Here is a 21,100-nt window from a genome sequence, read left to right as displayed (position 1 = left end):
ATGGTGAAGCTGCTTACGTTAGGTCCTGGAGTCTCTCTGCTGTCACCACGGAGCCCGGGTCAAGGGGACCCCACAGCAGCAGTTTCCCCATTAGATTGATGTTGCTGGAGTCAGTAAACAAGGTGGTGCCAGGAGGGGATACACTGTCTCCAATGTCATCTTCATCATCGTGGTCATCCAACCAGCTTTCTCCTTTAAAGGCGGAGGCTCAGCAGGGACAGTTGACTCTATACATTGTATCCACAGTGGTTGTCCTCCCAACCAGCATTCTCGGACAATGCAATATTTTCAAAATGAACATCTTACTTAAATTTCTCAATGTTTTTTGGTGATTCCTCTACTGGTTCTGGATCTTTTTTTTAAGCCTCTCGAGGGGGGCGATACTCAGCTTCACCTGTGGTTATAGGAGGGCTAGAAGGGCCATACATCTTTTAAAATCTCCCTTTAGTCAAGGTGGTTTGTCTCGCCCAGATCTCATGTATTTTTCATCCGCTTTTGGCTCTTGTAGTAAAAATATCCTTAGATATCATGACCCTGACTGCTGCGCTCTAGGGTATCAAATGGCATTGGGGCCGTATTTCAGGTTTTTCTAAGTAGATGCTCCGATTCAAGCAGGTTCAGTTTAAGATCATTAAGGATGCCTCCCGGATCTGGGGGGAATTTGCACCCGATCTTCTCTTCAACCTATTCACTCATTACATCACAAGAGGTAACCCTATTTTCCCACCTATTTTTTAAAACTCAGTGGTCAAAGGATGGTATAACCGAGTCATTAAGACCGTGAGTCAGATTTTTGATTCTGACAGGATTCGAGCATTTTCTACTCTGAGACACTCTATGACCTTCCGCAACTTTAAATACTTACAGAGTCAAGACTTTTTTTTACACAACCAGGAATATAAGGTTGGGGACAAGGATGCCGACATCCTGAAATATATTTTCACCACAGAAGGCAAGCCATCAATCAGAATTTTATATAGAAATATCTCCACAGACAGAGAGGATAACAGGTCTAGTTTTGACGCTAAATGGAGTGCCAAGCTGGATCAGGATATTTTGGTCAATGAAATCTCCAATGCCTGTGATGTTATTAGCTGCTCTGTTTGTAATGTTAGCCTAAAACTTCAGCAATTTCAGACTTTGTGTATGCTATATTATACCCCAGAAAGAATATGAAAATGGTCTAAGAGTAGTTTCCGACCACAAGACCTACTGTCAAAAATCAGGTCTACAAAGAGCTGATATTACTCTTATGTTTTCGAAATGCCCCACACTCAAAGCTTTCTGGTCAGGCGCAGTGCAGTTTGTATCCTTACACTTGGATCACCATATTGAGTTGGCGGTTAAGGAATCATGCTAGCACACAAGAGCAATATTAATCCCAGATTAATCCTAATGGTATCTATTGCGATTACTGTTGACCGGCTGTGCATTGGCAGAGTTTGGGTTTGTCCTACACCCCCTATGGTTTCTTAATGGTGGACATTGTTTTTACAGATTTTTGAACTTGAGTCAACTATTCTTAAGGCTAAGGGCACCAACGCCCGTGCATGTATGAACAACGTTTGGGTTAATATGTTTCTTTGAGGTTTATATTTTGCATGTGTATGGTTGTGTTTCATGATATTTATTCTGTTTATTAAGGCCATTTACAACAAGGATTCATGAATGATGCTGTGTGCTTATTATGCTTATTTTCTTCTTTTATTGGCTGATCACAAGCAACTCTAATAAAAATAATTACATATTTATATATATCTCAAGTATGACCTACAATGCATTTGTCCGTATACAGCAGTCCTATTTGTCCTACAAGCTGTATATTTCTGTTGTGTCTAAAGTGGCAAGTAGAAGGAATCTATGCAAAGACATTCTCTGATTTCATATTGCAAACTCTCTTTCCTGCAAGTTTCTTCCACCTACCATCTATTCTTTCATTGCATCTACTTTTTAACAGCTGAATGAGCAATATGGAGTAGTCAAAGGGGATGAGGACATCTGCCTTTATAGAAGGTCAGGTACAAAACAGCCCTGAATAATGAAACAGGCATTACGGTACACTAATACGCTGGAGAAAGGATCTCTGTAGAAAATAACAAACAAATTGCAAAAAGAGAAAAAAGGCAACTAAGAGATTATATTTCTGTTAAAAAAAGAATTTGACTGCATTGCGACACTGTGATAGTTTGTTAAAGCCCTTTTATACAGTGGGAAGTGCAACACAGGAAGATCGGGCCATCTTTCATTGATTTCATGTCATTGAAAGCAAATAATTATGCTGCCATCTTGACATGGATTTCCTGAGTCAGGTGGAAATCTTATCATGCGGTTGGGCTGGGCAACATAGAGCAGGCCACCATATTATCCTCGCAAGTTGTACGTGCACAGGCACATTTTCTGGCTGTCGCCCACTTGCGCTTCCCAACAATCTGCCACAAATTTGCAGATGAAGAGATCCACCACCCCTGCCTGCCTTGTCACTGGACACTGCTGCCATTACTGGCTTGAGCAGAGAAAGCCTGAGACACACCTGCCCCTGGAAGGCCAAACAGCTACTGCAGCCACCTTCTTGAAGATGCTGCATTTCATATCCCTGAATCTACCTGTAGATGAGCTGAGCTGGCACTGCAAGCCTTTGCCATTTTTTTTGCAACACTGCCCTAATCCTCCCACATATAGGCAGCAGCGAGGGAGTTAGTGAGATAGATGAAGTGCCCAAAGTCTCTTGAATGGGGTACCGCTATACTCTTACATCTTTTTGCTGGTAGCCAAGAGATGCATGAGAGTTATCACTACTCCCTGCAATTCCTCTAAGGCTCTTAGATACCCATGGAGCCTTTAGCAGTACAGTGTGTATGTGTAAGAGATTGGGTTATTATTTTGTAGGGGTAAGTACCCACCTCAAATAATAATCACAGTCCTTGTCAGTGTGAACCACTAAATGAGCTAATTACACCTCAACCCCCAGGTAGCTGTGGCACAGAGCAGACAGGCTTTACTTAGAGGCAATGTGTAAAGTATTTATGCAGTACTCAAACAGTAATAAAGCCAAAAAACAACACAAGAAAAATCCCAAACCAATTTTGAAAAAATTAAGAAAATTATAATAGACACCAAAACACCAAATATCCAATTAGTAGAACCAGAGTTATGAATTTTTAAAGTTTAAACTAAAAAATAGTACTAAAAAGCATGAAGCGCCAACCGCAGTCATCTGGTTGTACTTGACCGGTACGAAGGTTAACGTTACTTCTCACCATGATGGAGCACAGGTCAGGTCTGATAAAAGGACCATGTTTATCCCAGTCAGCAAGTTTACCTTTTGACTAAGAAACATTTTTTAGAGTTCTTCTTCGGCAAGAGGCAGGAGGTGGCAGTAGAGGAGAGCTTGATGTTGACAAATCCCAAGGATGAAGCCGTTGTTTTAGTCAGGAAATGGGAGAAGTTCAAATTTTGCATCCAGGAGGTCCTCTCTGTTGGTTGGATCAGCTTTGACGGTGGCTCCAGTGAAGCATTTTACTTTCAGACGTAGAAACTTTTATGGAGCTCGGATTTCCTCAGCGGAGCAAGACTGCAGCTGAAGAGGGCTCAATATCAACGGTTTCTGCAGTTGGAAGAACCTACTCAAAAGGATTTGCTACTGTGGAGAAGAACATAGTATGAGCCATGGGGATGTTTGGTCCAGCAGCAGAGCTCCATCTGTCGGATTAGTTGGCAGGTTGATCCTGGTCCCATATTGATTTTTAGGTCAAAAAGTTGGCAAAACGTGTATAAATCGCAAGTTTTAGGGTTAGGCAGGAGAAGTTCACTTTGACACCGATGGTCTAGGACCTTGAAACACCACTTAAGGGGTCAAGACACACTCCAACAGAAGCCAGCAGCAGGATCCAGGGCAGATCCAGTTGGAACTGGCCATCTGTGAATGCAGGAAAAAGGCCTCTTTGAGTATGTTATGCCCTTGTAGTTCAAACGGCTAGTCAGACTTATGACCGTTAGAGTTATTTCTGGTGTCCTGGGTACAATGAAAGCAGGTTCCGGCTTCTCAAGTCTTTAGACAGAATGGAAGTCCTCTTCTGAATCTTCCAAAGGTCCAGCTGTGTTCTGAGGTGCCACAAAGCCCAGTGCCAGCCTGTGGGTCGGGAAACTCCTTGCCACTACCAAACCACTGGGATAAATGTTTCCAGGGGTGACCCTACCCACTTTTGCAGCACTCCATTGTGTTTAACTGTAAACAATCTCACAGTGCTTCCTTTCCCTAAATCCAACATGGCAGGACCTTGGTCAGCGGTGTCGCTATGGAAATGGCCAACCCCCTCCACTGAGGTCACCAAATCCTGGGGCCGCTCCCCCTTCCACTGGGATTGGTGCCAAGCTGAATAGGAGGAGGGCAAAGGGTACTGCTTTGCTATATCTACTTTGCTGTGTGAGAAGGTGACGTGCCATACCACATAGGATTTAAATCCCTGAAGATGAATGACCAAGAATTTCCTGGAACATAGTGCAGACAAAACCGAGGTGCTTGTGACTCAAGATTCCAATTTTAAGATTCCGGCAATTTGACATAAACACTTCTTCCCAGTTGGTCTTTTCTGTGTATGTGTAATTTGTGTTTGTATCTTGATTACAAACTTACTTTAAGTGGCACAGTAAATAAAGCAGTAAGTGCTTGTTGTGCTGCTTTGCACACAATCATTGATATCGTTTCTCTGGTTCCAGGTTTTCTGAGAAATAATGTGATTTGAGCATTTACCTCGTCTAGATTAGACTATGGTAACACTTTGTAACACGCCAAATAGAGACTGCATAACTTACAGGTGGTGCAAAATGCTGCTTTCCACCTTCTGGTGGTAAGTAGATGCAAGGTCCCATTCTTTATCGTTTGAAAAAGCTGCAGTCGTTCCTTGATAGGGAGAGCGTACCGTTAAAAGAATTATGTATAGCCTTACTGTTCTGTAAATATTCCTGGCTCTAAATTCATGCAATACAGATTGGTGAGCTGCAAAGCTTGTTCTGCTGGCTGCAGAACGCAGCATAACTCAACCTAGGCGCCTCTGATCTTTTCACATATTCCCTGTCGCTGTGCCCATTTTTCAACAAGTTCTAACTAACCTCTGAGTACTAACAGCCACACTTGCTATGTTTTTATCTCTACTCACTCTTCAAATTTCGTAACTTGCTCGATTTCAAGTTTGCTGCTGGTATTGCGGCCAGTGATTTGGTTGCAACATATTTTTATGAAAAAATGTAACAAAATTACGTGTACTAGGAAAAGATACAACATATATTCTATACCAAATGCTTGGGTTCTCTTATCCACGCAAGATAGTAACTTATGATGTACTCAATAGGCCCCGATTGTTGGTACCAGGGTTAAAATATGGAATGTCCTACATCCTTCCAAAATCAAAGTCATCAGATGGATAAACATGCTCAAAATATATATTTTCACAACATGGAAGAAAGCTGTAAAAAAAAAGTGCTCATAAAAGCATTACAATGACAGAACCAAGAAATCAGCTCCACCTGCGCCTTTAGGTGCCCTTTAATAAAGTGTGGGGGGGAAAATAGACTACATTTGTAAGTAAAAAAAAATACATGTTCATTTTTTAACCGTTTACTTACGAACATGTATCATTAAATACAAATGGCCGCATATCTCAAATAATAGAATTGGTTCACTATTATCTGAAAACCAAAACAACACACCACTGCGTAGCAGACAGCTTATTTTTTTTAAAGAAAATACACATCCACTTGGCAATACGTTCTATTTTTATTCGATTTCGTGATGCAGTTATTTTTTGTTAAATACAAAAAATGCCCTTTTAAAAATGTGAGAAGGGTGTAAACATACTTCTCGCAAGATAAAAATCATGAATTGCGTCCTTTAGTTTTTCAATGGTTAGGATCTGAGATTTCTGTATCATCCAGACTACAAAACTAAGAAGTGACCTTGCATTTTTTTTAAACCCCCCCCCCCCCCAACGCATAGTTTGTGCCGCTAGTTTCCACTCCACTTGTCTCTGTGTCTAGCCAATGTGGTTTTAGCGTCCTGCTGTTGGCAGTCTGAAGGTATTTCTCACTTTGTCAAGTATTTAATCGTGTATTAAATACTTAAAGTGTTGGCAGCAGCACAGAAGTGTACTGGGCATCAGTGAGCAGATGCTGTGCGGCCAGACAAAGGCATGCGCGCCGTTCTTTTGTCTGGCTTCATTTACTGACCTATATATACACACCCTAGAATGCTACCTGAAAAAACTAAAAATATTTAGACTGAAAAATAAATACCCATTACTGCAATCCGTCACAGTGGAAAGGCATGGAGTAAATGTATGGGAAATCTGCTAAGTACTGGATGCGAGAGAATGTTTGGAATGTAAAATAAAAAACAGTAAGTTTTTGGAATAATATCGAATGGGCTAAAAGTGCTAAAAATGTGCCAAACTTTAGGTAGGAAAAAGTATCATAATTGGGTACTTTTTCTTTTCTGTTCTATTTGATGTCACTCAGAATCCATCAGTGAAAAAAATATCTGTTATTCACTGTTAAACACTTATAATTCTGTTTATCTATTGTGCAACTTAACAGCTCGCAGATCCAGATAGTGGCAGTAGCTTTACAGTCGACAATTTTATACGTTAACAGTTATCAGTTCATGTGATACAGCCATCTCTATGTGATAGGGCCAATATTGAGTGTAATGGTTGTCTCATCTCCTGAAATATGGTGTGTAGTCACTAAAAATGTCCAATACGACTGTAAAGTTACTACTTGTAGTGACTTAACAACTGTATTTTGACATTCCACACACTTGGCAGAGATCTCCAGAATCGGGGTAGAGAGGCCAGTATGAGAAAGTATTGGTGTATGAATTTGGGCTATTATTTGGGGTGGGTGACTACCCATCTCATGGAATAACAACAGACCTTGCCAGAGTGAACCCCTGAAGTCGCTAAATTAAGGTGGGTTCAACCCCCTGGTCATTTTGATGCTGACCAAACAGCCTAAGTTTAGGGCATTATGGTAAGTATTTAAGCAGTGCCAAAATTGTATGAAGTCAGAATGCTAAACAATAAAAATCCCAAACTGAATTAGATGGAGTACATTTTTGTAAACAAAATGACATCAATCCAATAAAGAAACCAGAGGTATGAATCTTTAAAGTTTTAAGTAAGAATAAAGCCAAGAAGCACAAACCGCCAGTGATAGTCAACAGTCGTGGTAGACCGGAACTTAGACACAATTTGACGCTGACCACGATGGAGCTTAGGTCAGATATATTAACGAGGTTCCTCCTGACCAAAGATTTTACCTTGTGACTTTAGCTTAAGTCCCAATCCACCACATGAGTGCACTTCTAAAGCCCGCTAGGACCTCAGGGGGGCTACTTAGAGTCTTCGAGTCCACATCTTTGTCCTGGGTACAAGAGGGAGCAGGTTCAGTCCTTCAGGGCTCCTCTCAGGTCACAGGCAGCAGGTCTAGTCTCTTCTGTTCTTCCTCATGTCCAGCAGTGTTCTGAAGTGGGTGCCTGGAAATGACACATTTATGCCTGGCACCAGCTAGTGGGTGGGAATGGCTATGGGGCACGTTCTAACCAATAGGGTAAGCTTTCCCGTGACAACCTTACCCACTTTGGGCATTTTTAAGATAGCGAAAGTCTTCAGCCACACTAAACCTGGGCTTTAAGTGCTGGGGTTGTGTGGGGGTGTTGTAATATGGTAATCCTACTGTCATTCCACATCTAAGAGTAAAGTACAGTTTGAGGCAGCCACTGTAACCGCAATAAACTCAGAGACAGAAGTCTGGTAGCATAAAACCAGAGTCCTTCAGCCACCAGACAGTGGATCTGCAAGAACTTTCTTGGCATCCTGCTCTCTCTGTCTTCAAGTGTGGCCCAAGGATTATATGTAAACCCAAAGACAGAAATCTGGTAGGACAAAAGCAGAATCATCTTGGTATCATGCTCTCTCCTTTTCAAGTGTTAAATGCTGCTCAACAGACCTGTCAAGCACTGTTTGACACTGTGCTGTCAATAGGATGGGTACTGCCCCGTCCCTTCTGCTGATCATTAAAGGTTTAACCCTAACCATTGAAGTTGCCCTGTCAATCACAGTGACCGCTTGTGTAGCTCCTTAGAGCAACTTCCCATATCATGCACACCTTATTCAGGCCAAGTTCATGCCTGGAGAAGTTGGAGAATGAATGCAAATTAGCCTCTTGGAACTTCATGCAGGGAAAAGGTAACTTTCTAAAAGTTGATTTTCCTAAACATTTATAAAAAAAATCTGGCTCACCTTAAAATGGAATTTATAATATCTATAAAACTGTTGTTTAGTTCTTTTTCTAGCTAGTCCCATTCCCGAGATACAGTATTAGTATTTTAACTGGTGCACTGGTTTTCAGCATAGGACAGGAAGGTCTGCCGCAGTGAAAATAGTGCTAGTCACTGTAGGGACATGTTAACATTAGGATCTAACAAAAGGCCAAAAAATCTGGCCTGACCATGCAGAAAAGGCTATTTCCTACAATATGTAACAGTTTACAAGTTTATTAAACTTTTTCAAAAATTAGATAAAATATTTTTAAGTTAAATATTAATGTTATTTTTTTTAATGTAGAATAATATAATATAATGTTACTGCATTAATAAGTTACATTTATTTGAAAAATGCATTTAAAAGAACATTATCTCAAATATATTAAATTAAAATAAAATAATTTTTCTGAAGTATATTAAAATATATATTTTAATATGCATTTAAAATGATTCAAAGTGATGTATAGAATTATCAGTAATTTAGTTCTTTTTAATACATACACATTAATACTATATTAATTTTTACATTTAAAACGGTTATTAGCATATATAAATATAGTTATTGATTATGCCATATTTTTGACAATTTTTCAATAGTAAATCAATTGTATTTAGCTTTCTAAACAATTTAAAAAACTTATTATTTTAACATGAGCTCATATGGGGATTTTTTTAAGCACATCCTCCCATCATTATTTTATATGGGTGTGTGTTGCAGTATCAGTTGTTGGCCAGGTTTGGTGTTGGACTTATTCCAGCTCTGCATGGGAGTTCATTTACAATTATTATGGGTCCCTTTTGGCTGTAGTAATTATAGAAGTGCAGTTTGTGAGTAGCGATGGGCCTACTCTTTTGTGAGTGGGTCCATGTCCATCCCTAAACAGCTCCTTCCTCTACCTTAACCCTTCCTTACTCCTCCCTTAACTCCTAATCTGTACTAGTAAGAATTCCACATTTTACAGCCTCTCCCCATCCCTCCCACATTTACTCCTAAACGGTATACTTACTTGTTAGGAGACCTCTGCAGTGTGGTTGGACGTCTCTTCACTTAAAAGATACGAGAGGCAGAAGGATAGACTTCTTCATGTTGTTATGTGAATAGCATTTTGTAGTACTTTAGTAGTACTATTGTACTAAATATACTAGAAAATGCAATTTGTGAACCGACCCCAATCAGTTTCCATCTTGGTTTGCTTTCATCATTGCTATATAATTGCAAGCAATGACAATTCAGTTGACACGTATCGCCCAAGGAAATGAGTAATTTAACAAGGTCAATCAATACATTGGTCTCCATTTAGTAATAAATTGTGCAAATGTTATACATATGTGTAATGCATCTCTTTGTAATCATCTATCTGAGTAGTATTCGCCTCAAGAATGCATCCTTGATAAAAGGTCATTTCTTTGGTTGAAATAAGTTCCAACTGTTGTCATAATAAAGCAACAATGAAAGCAAACCAAGACTGAAATCAGTAGTTTTATTTGCTTTTTTTTTTAATGAGCATAGGTGTACCAGGATCCTCAAAATAATTAATAATTGCATCATATTTACTGGGCATAGAGGTCACTCCCGAAAGACCTAACCAGCGCCCATATATGGAACTCTAAAGCGGTGCCAGCTGTGACATTAAATTACCCATATGTCTTGTAAAGTTCAAAAGATATAGATTTGAAAAGGAGAAGTTTTTTCTGAGTCGATTTTTCTAAGCAGAATACACATTGTTATTCACATATTTTACTGTAAAGGCATATTTTCTGAATATTTTGTATTCATTTATTGTATTTAAAAGAAATTGCACCTCTGGGTATGTATACATGTATGTACTGGTACTTTTAGAGCACAAACTGTGCTCAAGAACATGGGTGCTGAACAAGGAGCATGGCCCAGAGAAGATAAGTTTTTTGTGGGAAGCGTAGAGTGTCGGGTCAGAGGTAGTGCGTTTTTTTTTCTTTGTATGTATGTAGATATATGTTGGTATTTGTAGAAAATAAACCTATCCAGAGAGGAACAGAGTGTTGAACAAAGGCACCCGGTATAATTTTCAGCACTATCTAATTGTGAAAAAAACGTGAAATGTAATTGGTATAATTTAGCTAGAAACTATTTGAGATTAAAATGAGAACATGCAACCAACCAACAAGAAAGTAAATGCTGAGACTAGCAAACACTTAAATATAATTGTATATAAATGTTTTAACTGTATCATGCTGTTTGTTAAAGATCTGTTTGTTTGTTGAACAACTAATTTAATGAATATGTCATCTATTAGAAGTGGCACGTACAGTAGAACGGAGGATATTTCCAGATAAGAAAATGCTTTAATGGGATGCCTTATCATCGAAACGAGTTTAGTTGCAATTTAGAGATTATTACCACTAACTGGGCTAAGATTTTTTACATGGATCAATATGCGGTCATTGTTGTGTTCTAGATCATGCAGAGCTGTTGTAATAAATATGATCTCATTTGTCTTTGCAGCCATCAGAGAACCTTTGTCTTGGAGGTCATGGGAAGACACTGTGGGTATGTACCTTTAGTTTTCATTAACTTTTTGTTTAATTGTATTCATAATTGTAATGACAAAATTGCTAAACTTAGTTCCTTGCTTGGAGTGATATGCCTACTGTCTTGCACAGGTACCTAGCTCTTGTGAGTGCCTTGGCCTGCGGTGCAGATTGGGTATTTATTCCCGAAAGTCCTCCCCAAGAAGGATGGGAGGATTTGATGTGCTCTAAACTTTCTGAGGTAAATAATTAACTAGATATTTAAATCAGTGTTGATCCAGGTTGGACTATTATTCTTAATAAGCAATTAAAAGTATTCACATATACTGGTATCCACATATGTTTTCCGGTATCAACTTATTGCAATTAGTTCACTGTAAGAACAATGTAGTACAGTATATATTTAACCCTGTTACTACATAGCAATCAAGTGTTACTCAGCTCTGGATTTAGCATCACAAAAAGCAAATGGAGTTGATCATTGAGGCTAAGGAAGTGCGCCTAGACCAGCAGAGTATAATGTGTTTTTTCCTTTAAGAGTTATCTGCTGTATGGAAACCCATCTCCTTGTTATCATTTAAAACTAGAGAAGGAAAACAGTCAGCTAAAAAGAGATTTAAAAATAAGTGATGATATACAGCGAACAAAGAACATGGGGTACTTTTATACATACTGATCTGTTTTTGGCCTTGTAATAATTTCTCCTTAACTTTCTGATGTACCTTCTCGATATGAGTGCAATGTCTCCATATTATATATATCTTGGATGTAGTAGAGGAACCGTTGTACAATGTTATGGCGAGGTACACATAAACAAATAAATAAGATTAACAGCAATGTTGCATGTCCTTTAGAAAGGTCCAGTCAATTGCTCAAATGGTACAAGTGAGAAAATATTGACCAACACTTTTTTGACCAACTGTTGAACAACTCATAAGATGTATTGCTGGGATCATGCTGTAAAGATATTCAGGGTAATGACAAGTTCTCTTTGGTTTCTGGTAGTGCACAGCTGTGCAGTGTAATTGGTAAGCAGGTTATATTTCTGTTGATTTATGCTGATGATGTAATACAACATTCCTTCTCAAAAATCATGGGACTCATTAGTGCCAGCAAATGTCTGTGGGATACCAATTATGAAATACACGCAGTAATCTAAGCTGAAACTCTACTGCAGCTCATTCCCATGCGTAATACCGAAAGCAACTGGGTTGCCTTTTTATGCTATTTTACCTCGAGAATTATCTCTAGCCATATTTAAAAAAAAAAAAATCTAACTATTTTCTTTTTATCCTGAATGGTTTAATTTTATATCACAGAATCGTGCAAGGAGAAAAAGACTGAACATCATTATTGTGTCAGAAGGAGCCATCGATTCCAACAACAAACCTATAACATCAGAAATTGTTAAGGATGTGAGTACCAACTTCCTAGTAAATTAGTTTGCGTTTTAATTTTACACCCTTGTGCCAGTTTTCTGTGTTTGATTCTGTCTTTTCAACTTCAATATACATAAATGACAATATGTTACAGAATCCTGCTTTCTCCTTCAACAAAAATCTTGGGGCTTGCATTTGTATAATATTTTTGTTGCAATCGTGGGCCAGCCCATTTTACTTAAATACGGTAAATAACGGTATGTATTGTGGTATTATGAACACTAATTTAACAGCTGGTGAACGAGGCGACTTTTAAAAGAGATTCTTTAAGTAATTTGAAGTGCATGAACCATAGCTTTATGATGAATGAGACAAATTCTTAAACATCTGTTAAGAAGACATTCACCTACCTATGGTGGAGAGAAACCACTATGGGCGTATTTAAAAGCCCCTTGCGCCACTCTTACGTCACTTTTCCCATGTTAAAAATGACACAAAAGTGGTGCTAGGGGCTTGTAAATCTGCCCATAAATGTTTGACTTCGAACTGAGGGCTTGCACGAGGCTGATGATAACTTCTGGAGGAACGTTTAAGATGTGGTGTCCTAGCAGCGAGTGAAATTGAGAGTCAAGAATGCTAAGCAAGATTCTGCCCACTTTTGCTCATAGCATTAAGATAAATAGACTCATTGGTGACAGGAAACAGCCTTTACAACAAGGTTTTTACCTCATTGTGCCTTTACCACGCATTTTTTAGCCCGCATATTTTTACCACATGCATGACTTTACAATGCATGCCTTTACCACACATTTATGGTAAGTTGAGGGTGGGGTGGTCTCACCCCACAAATACATTGTTTTTAAATATAAAAACAATGCGTGGTAATGGCATATTTTGTAAAAACATTTGTGGTAAAACATGCATGGTAGAAAATGCTTGGTAAGGGCACTTACCAGTGTTGTACATTCATACAACCATTGGTGACTCTAGACCTGGAGGTTATGTGGAATAATCGGACGTACTTTTCACAAATTCAGCCAAGGTTTAAAAAACCCATGTTCGCCACTCGGTAGGCATTTGCCAGCATGCTGTTGTGCAGGCAATAGTACTACAGGTGGTGTATAGCTTTGAGCCTGAGGTCAAGGAGATCGTGGGTATCAATGGGAACTCACCAGTAATTACTTACCTTGATTTTTGCTCCAGCTCTGTGATTACTAAGTGTGTCTCATATCGATTCACCTTTGAATATTTACTTCTGCGTGATTGATATACCATGGCTAACACTCCAAAAAGATTGTGAGTGTGTTTCCAATAGGACAGTGATAGAGGAGATATAAATATGCCATCTAGCTCGTGCATGTTGCAATGATGTGCTTTATGTATCACTTACAGCTCACTTACTCACTCGCTCACACTAATTCACTGACAGGTGGCCTATAAGTGCTTTCTTTGGGCACCATAGCACCATTTTATCTGAAAGTTAACAGGTAAATAATCTAACAACCATTGGCACCCCTAACTAACAGAACATATTTAATCAATGGTATTCTTAGAGATCCAGGCCTTGGGGGAGCATGCCATTCCAGATATGATTCGATTGAGGTCAGTGGGACAGTATGGCACAAAAAATATATTTGTTAGACTTCCCTCTAGCTTAAATTTGCCCTCTAGGGCAACCACTAAGATGATCGCTGCCCTCATTTTATCAATCATGAAAAGATCATTTATTTTCCACCAAAGACATATCCTGGATGGAGGCACTGCCAGGATGGATCACGCTTCCAACTATCCAGAACAAATGTTAGTGTCATCTGATTGCTATGTCAGTCCAATTGGTCTGAAAGCTTAGTTGCAGGAATGCAGCAGCAAAAACTGAATTACGCATCAGAAGTGACAAATAATCAAGTTTACCTCTGACCACACTCAACATAATATCCACTAATGGAAATGGGTATTTAAGGCTTCCTGAAAATACCTAGGTTTCATTATGCTCTTTGACTGACAGCTTTCTTGACATCGGCTATACCGTTTAAGTATGCAGCAAATATAAACAATATTATTATGGAGAATGGTCTGATTTGTCAATGATGAATAAACAACTTCCCCAACAGATTCCCTTCATGAATGAAGATCAGATACAGTAAAGTTCCCTGCTTGGAAAACACTTAATTATTCCAGGTGTAATGAAAGAAGAAGCATCATTTAGGTGTTGGTTGCAAGGGATCAGGAAAGAAAAACAGAGTACACCGATCTCATTCCATACCCTCTATGTGGGAGAAAGAAAACGCCCATACAACATTTCACCACAATTTCCTCCTTTTGGTTTCCTTTGCTCATTTTGTAGGATCTTCTTTTTTGCCTCATTTACAACAAAACATTCAGTAGTGGGATTCCTTACTGGCAATTATAATGAGTTTCTCTATCCCAGGAATAGGAAGACTTTTTATCTTGAGAATGAATGAATGAATGAAAATGATTTGTATAGCACGCTGCTATCCTGAAACATGCTGTGTTTGCATTAGCATATGATCTGTCAAACAAAGCTGCAGGAGAAGGGCATCAAAGAGGTTGTAGAATATCCAGAATAGAATATTGAGTTACTAGAGCATCGTAGTCAAAATATCGAGGTCCAAAATATCAAGAAGGTAAGTATATATAGATTAGTATGGATTTCTTCTACTTAACTCCACATATATGTACACCAACGTCTCCTTATTGATCGTTGGTACCTTATCTATAATATTCTTGTAACTTGATATTCCATACTTGATGTTCTGTACCTCCACTTACCAAATACCATGTCTGCGGAAGATCATTGGAGAAGAGTCACCCTTTGAGTTTCTTGTGGACTTGCGACTTCATGATATAGAAGATTCATTGTAAATTCAAGCTAATCTTGAACATAAGAGGCTCATTTTATAAATAATATCTTGCTGAAGTGGAGTGAAGTATTTTACCAGCAAAACGTAATTACAGAAGGGGCAGTAGATGAAACAAGTCCAATGGAGACTCATTTAGGGTTTTGTACTACAGTACTTTAGGTTTGTCAAGAGAATGCTTACTTTCAATGTTGGCATGTGGTGGCCAATGTGGTCTCCCCTCAGGGAAGTAAGGGCCGGCATTACACCACCACACAGGACGATCTCTACAGGACACAACAGGCCTCCTTGAACACAGACCAAAGCAGGATGAGTCAAATCAGGATGAGTTGAGTTCTGTTCAGATATCTAGCAGATCAAGGACTATTAATGCTACTTACATAAGCTGTCAGTGAGTTTGAGGGTGATGATTGATTTCTTCGTGGACATTTCCATTAAATAAGCTATGCCAGTGATGAGACTACTCCTGTTATAAGGAACTCAGGGGCATATCATCATCAACAAGGCGATAAAAAATTATCGCCGCTTTTGCGTCCGTTTTCGGACGAAAAGCGGCGATAATTTTATCGCCTAATCTGCAAGGTCACGCTATCGTGTGAAACCTTGCATTATCGCCTGTATTCTGAACGCCCAGCTTTGCATCTCTAATGAGATGCAAAGTGGGCGTTCCTGCCCTGACATAACTGGATAAATGTCGCTAAGCAAAATTTCTCCAGTTATCAATGGGCACGCTAACCTGCAGAGCGACAAGCAAAGTAGCGATAACCTCTGTTATCGCTACTTTCCTTATGCCTGCTTCAAGACTGACTTAGCCATGATATCCTATGTAAGGTGGATATCATGGCTAAGTATGCCTTGCCCTATCATCAAGCTATCGCCAAACTTTGTGAGATTATCGCTGGATTTCCAGCGATCATCTCACATTTGGCAGTTAGCGCTTGGAATTTTATCACTTTTGAGATGAGCATTGCTAATAGCACGCTATCTCAGCGATAAAATTCCACATTGCCCGGTGATAATTATCCTAGCGCTAAGCGCGCTTAGCGATAATTATCGCCTGTCCTTGATGATATGCCCTTAGGCATGGTTGTGTCCAAAAAACTCAGCCATACTACGTGGAGTTCAGCAAGTGGCAGGGTTTGTTAGGTTGCGCCGTTCGTGCTGATTTTTTAGCATCAGGTGTTTGTCCCATGCTGGAAAATCGGTGCCAACTGCACCATGCACAGCGCAAGAGGGCGCTGCTTCTTTCTGCCATTCGAGTAGATACTCTACTTGAGCAGCAGCTCCTTCTGTAATAGAAGGTTTCTCAACGCAAGAGGTAGCGGCCATCCGCGACCACCCACGTTGAGAAATCTCACTGGAAGGTTGTCTGGAGTTCATTTTTCCTCACTTGCCCACTTAACGTTGGCGAGCATGAACGAGGAAAAAATCCGTTCCGTGAGTTTTTTGGAACTCCGAGTGCTGCGTGGAGCGCAGAGTGGGAAAAACTCAGCGAGTGGAGCGGAATTTCACACCCAGGCCTCATCTAGATGTTATCTGGTACTTGATTGATTTTTGTCAAGTGTCTGCTGATGGCTTCAAAAGTGAAAATACAGATTGGTGTCATCACTAATTGACCAGAAAGGGACTCTTAAATTATATGAGAGGTTAGGAAGTGACTAACTAAAGAATAAATAAAGAGGCCACATGGAAAAATCTTTGAAAACGAAAGAGTAGTAAAGGAAGAAGCAAATACCCCCAATTGAATTTGCATAGCTATTTAGGAAAGGTAAGAGTCTGAACTATATAAGTGCTGAGTTTGACACTTTGGTCAGTTGTGGTCCAGTTTTTTTCCTTGGAGATGGGGAAACAGTTGCTTCCCAACTTTGATGACATCACTCACTAATAAGACCATATGTTAGTATAACACAAATAAGAAACTTCTAATGGCTTCAGACCTAATTGTATCTCTGTGGTTATCAGCAAAATTTAAAAGGCTCCATCTTCAAGGTTTTTTATTCAACACTGTCCTTGTGAGGTCATTTTCTCAAGTCAGCCAGAAGAGGTTCCTTACATTATGCCAACTCTCACAAATGTCTTCCAAGGATCTTAATCTGATAGTCTTTGTTACGTTTTGCATTACAGTCATGCCAAGATTAAAAATGCTTAAGCAAAGTTATTTCATACGCAGCCATTTGAAGATGTGCTCCTTCTTGACAACTTCGATATCTGGTGGCCGCTGCATTTCCTCGATCACCGAACCATTTAATTCTGATCACATAGATTCATCCAGATTTGAGGGGACAGCCCTCTTGAGCATTTGATTTGTCATTAATTCTTGTCAGATTCCAGAGCAAAATCACATATCAACACATTGGAACTCATGAGTCTCCGGCCCAAATTGACTATACTTCTAGCAATGGAGAATTGCATGAACAATTCCAGTGCTGTGTTGTATGATGAACAAAATATAAATCAGCTCAAGAAATAGTAAGAGACACCTGATGATAAGGTTACCAGTGGTACTCACACTTAAAATGGCTGCTCTGCATGATGCTCAGCCTCGCACTGTGGTGCAAAGGTGAATCAGCAGTGCCTAGTGTCAGATGTGTACTTAAGAGATCCCCTGCAGTACAAAGCCTTACTTGTAGAAAACAGCACAGGGGTCATACAAGTAAGATGTTTTCTTTGGGGTAAAATACATTGCAATTTGGTGCAAAAACCTTATTGTGCTACTTTAGTAGAGCTGTATTTTCACCGAACTTGTGTTTTTTGGGTTTTCCCATTACAAAGATGACCTGATTTGCATAAGTTAGCAAGGGGATTAGCGCAAAGCAGTTTTGACGCTGTGCAAATATAGACATTCTAAGCAAAATAGCTTTTTACATTGTTTGCACTAAAGTTGATTATCCCTGCAGTTTGCACCACTTTGTCCCTGCAATCTCAGGGCATTGAACTAACACTCTTACTTATCCTGCCACAAATTTTAAAAGATTTGATATCCAAGCAATTTAAATGTCAGCATTTTTCCATATTCAATCAATGAGGATTTGTGATGTGCGGCGACTAATCACCCGACAGACTATCCAGGCTTGCAGGTCCCGAAGGGTCGTGTGAACAGCCAGGTATTGAGGGCCCTTCGGAATTCCGGAAGTGAGATGGTGGTACAGAGTTGCTTGGGGAGGCTGCAAAAAAACGGAGGAAAGAGCAAGGAGAAAACATTGAAAATGAGAGAAAAGCCAGGAGAGGCACTCAAGAATGGTGGAAAAATGCAAGAAGAAGGCATGCTAAAATTGGGGGAGAAAACAGTGAGAATGAGGAAAATGCAAGGAGAAGGCATGCAAAAATTGGGGGAGAAAACAGTGAGAAAGAGGGAAAAGCAAGGAGACGGCATACACAAAGCAGGGAAAAAAGCAAGGAGAAGACAGGAGCAAGAGCAATGAAGCAGCATGGCCAGAGCTGGGCCTAGGACCTTATTAACCTGACTATGCCACCTACAGCCAGGTTAGCAGTCTACAAGAATCTTTGTCTTTAGGGGAACAACCTTTACAACGCAACTTTTACAACGCACTACACTTACAACGCATTTTTTACAACGCAACATCCACTACAACGCATTCCATTACATAGCATGACACTACAACGCATTTTTAAAAAATACCTTTACAACGCATTCCATTACATCGCATACTACCTTTACAACGCATACCATTACAACGCATAATATTACACTACACTATCCAACACTTACCCTACTGTTGCACCCCCTGGAGTTAGAATAGTAATTTTTACCCCTATACTATCCAACACTTACCCTACTGTTGCACCCCCTGGAGTTAGAATAGTAATTTTTACCCCTATACTATCCAACACTTACCCTACTGTTGCACCCCCTGGAGTTAGAATAGTAATTTTTACCCCTATACTATCCAACACTTACCCTACTGTTGCACCCCCTGGAGTTAGAACAGTAATTTGTACCCCTATACTATCCAACACTTACCCTACTGTTGCACCCCCTGGAGTTAGAATAGTAATTTTTACCCCTATACTATCCAACACTTACCCTACTGTTGCACCCCCTGGAGTTAGAATAGCAATTTTTACCCCTATACTATCCAACACTTACCCTACTGTTGCACCCCCTGGAGTTAGAACAGTAATTTTTACCCCTATACTATCCAACACTTACCCTACTGTTGCACCCCCTGGAGTTAGAATAGCAATTTTTACCCCTATACTATCCAACACTTACCCTACTGTTGCACCCCCTGGAGTTAGAATAGTAATTTTTACCCCTATACTATCCAACACTTACCCTACTGTTGCACCCCATGGAGTTAGAATAGTAATTTTTACCCCTATACTATCCAACACTTACCCTACTGTTGCACCCCCTGGAGTTAGAATAGTAATTTTTACCCCTATACTATCCAATACTTACCTTAAATGCAATTTAAAATTATGCGTTGTAATGGTATGCGTTGTAAAGGTAGTATGCGATGTAATGGAATGCGTTGTAATGGTAGTTTTTGAAAATGCGTTGTAGTGTCATGCTATGTAATGGAATGCGTTGTAGTGGATGTTGCGTTGTAAAAAATGCGTTGTAAGTGCATGCGTTGTAAAAGTGTGCGTTGTAACGACATACATCCTTGTCTTTAATTCAGAACAGGAGCTTACATCCCAGGCAGTGTCTCTTTGGTCCTTTTATGAGTTGGACGAGGTAGAATCCCTGGTTAGAATTACACTCTTCTCAATCATAAGTGGGAGGTTGTTGCCACACCTAGATTTGCATGGTGCAGGAACAACTGGCCAATTTTACTGGAGAAAAACATCCTTGAATTCCCACTCCCTGCTGTGGGAAGAGGTTAAACCATTTGTAATATTACACTATTCTGTGGTAATATTAATCATATGTTAATCTTTTAGTGACTCTATTGCACTTATAAATTAATCTATTTTTAGTTGTACTTACGGTGCGTTGTGAATCACCGCACAGTGTTTCCTGACATTCTCTCCCCCCCCTCTCTCCCCCACAGTTCTTCTCCTCAAGCCCGAAATACAAACAGAAACACCATTATCTGATGTCTCATGTCGCCTAGCCTCACCTCCATCATAGAATTCCATAACATTAACAGAAATGCATGTGACTTCTTCCATGCGTCCCCCATCCTCCCCATGGCACCTCAGGCTTCCAAATGTAAACAATGTACTAGAGGAGGGCGAGCCAACAAATTAACAGGGTGAGCCAAGCCAGAGTCGAACCAAGGGTCTGGTTTGAATCTTATACCCCAGAGATAATCCTTGAAAATGTTTGACATTAAAATCATACAACAAACATCAGTTAAAATATGATAATGTCTTTTCAAATTAAAAAAAGTGAATTTCTCTAACGTGTAAGTTTTGACATTGATATATCACATTATAGGCTAATACTGCACTTAAAAGTATATTTTTTATGTGGTAGTTTTTAAACCTAAAGTTTGAACAATTCCTGCTTCCACCTACACCCAGGCGACAGTGCAATTAGTGAACTCAGAGGCAAGACAGCTATCGTGCGACCAGATTCTTATACATTAACATTATAATCTATTAAATCAAATACAATAGGGTTTTGTACATCTGGTGTTCTGGACTGTATTTGAAATTGCCTTAAATCACACTATTTGGTTAAGCGGGAAGCTGTGATTTATCCAGGTTTTCGGTTTAACAAAATAGACACTAAATGGATATCTATTTATCCCTCCTTTTTACCTCAAATGTTAATGCTTTGTTTTTACCTCTTAGTGCAAGAGTGTAGTGCAACAGAGTAGTAGAAGCCACATGAAAGCGTTATGGGTTCTAAGTTCCACCAGGACATTGAGCTGAGCCAGAGCCAGAGCCAGAGCCAGGCTTCAGGCTCGAGCCTGGCTCGAGCTTTCAGCGGCTCACCCACATCTAAATATACTTAATGTCTCCTGTCATGCATCCTAAGCTCCTGATATATTACCCAAGCACCCGTTAGACCAAATAAAAAAAAAAATGATACTGACACCTGT

General features: G+C 39.6%; 1 protein-coding gene across 4 annotated transcripts in view; it reads left to right on the top strand.

Moving 5' to 3' along the window:
- PFKP (phosphofructokinase, platelet) overlaps positions 1-21,100 on the top strand; it is a 299,364-nt gene that overhangs the window by 121,452 nt on the left and 156,812 nt on the right. For all 4 annotated transcript variants that reach the window (XM_085631901.1, XM_085631900.1, XM_085631899.1 and 1 more), the window contains exons 6-8: positions 10,800-10,844; positions 10,958-11,066; positions 12,145-12,240. In XM_085631901.1, the coding sequence (XP_085488027.1) occupies positions 10,800-10,844; positions 10,958-11,066; positions 12,145-12,240 (250 nt within the window). The remainder of the gene's footprint in view (positions 1-10,799; positions 10,845-10,957; positions 11,067-12,144; positions 12,241-21,100) is intronic.

Source organism: Triturus cristatus, chromosome 10, assembly GCF_964204655.1.
Source record: "Triturus cristatus chromosome 10, aTriCri1.1, whole genome shotgun sequence".
NCBI lineage: Eukaryota > Metazoa > Chordata > Amphibia > Caudata > Salamandridae > Triturus > Triturus cristatus.
The sequence above is the reverse complement of the archived record's forward strand: the minus strand, read 5'-3'. Positions and strand labels throughout refer to the sequence as shown.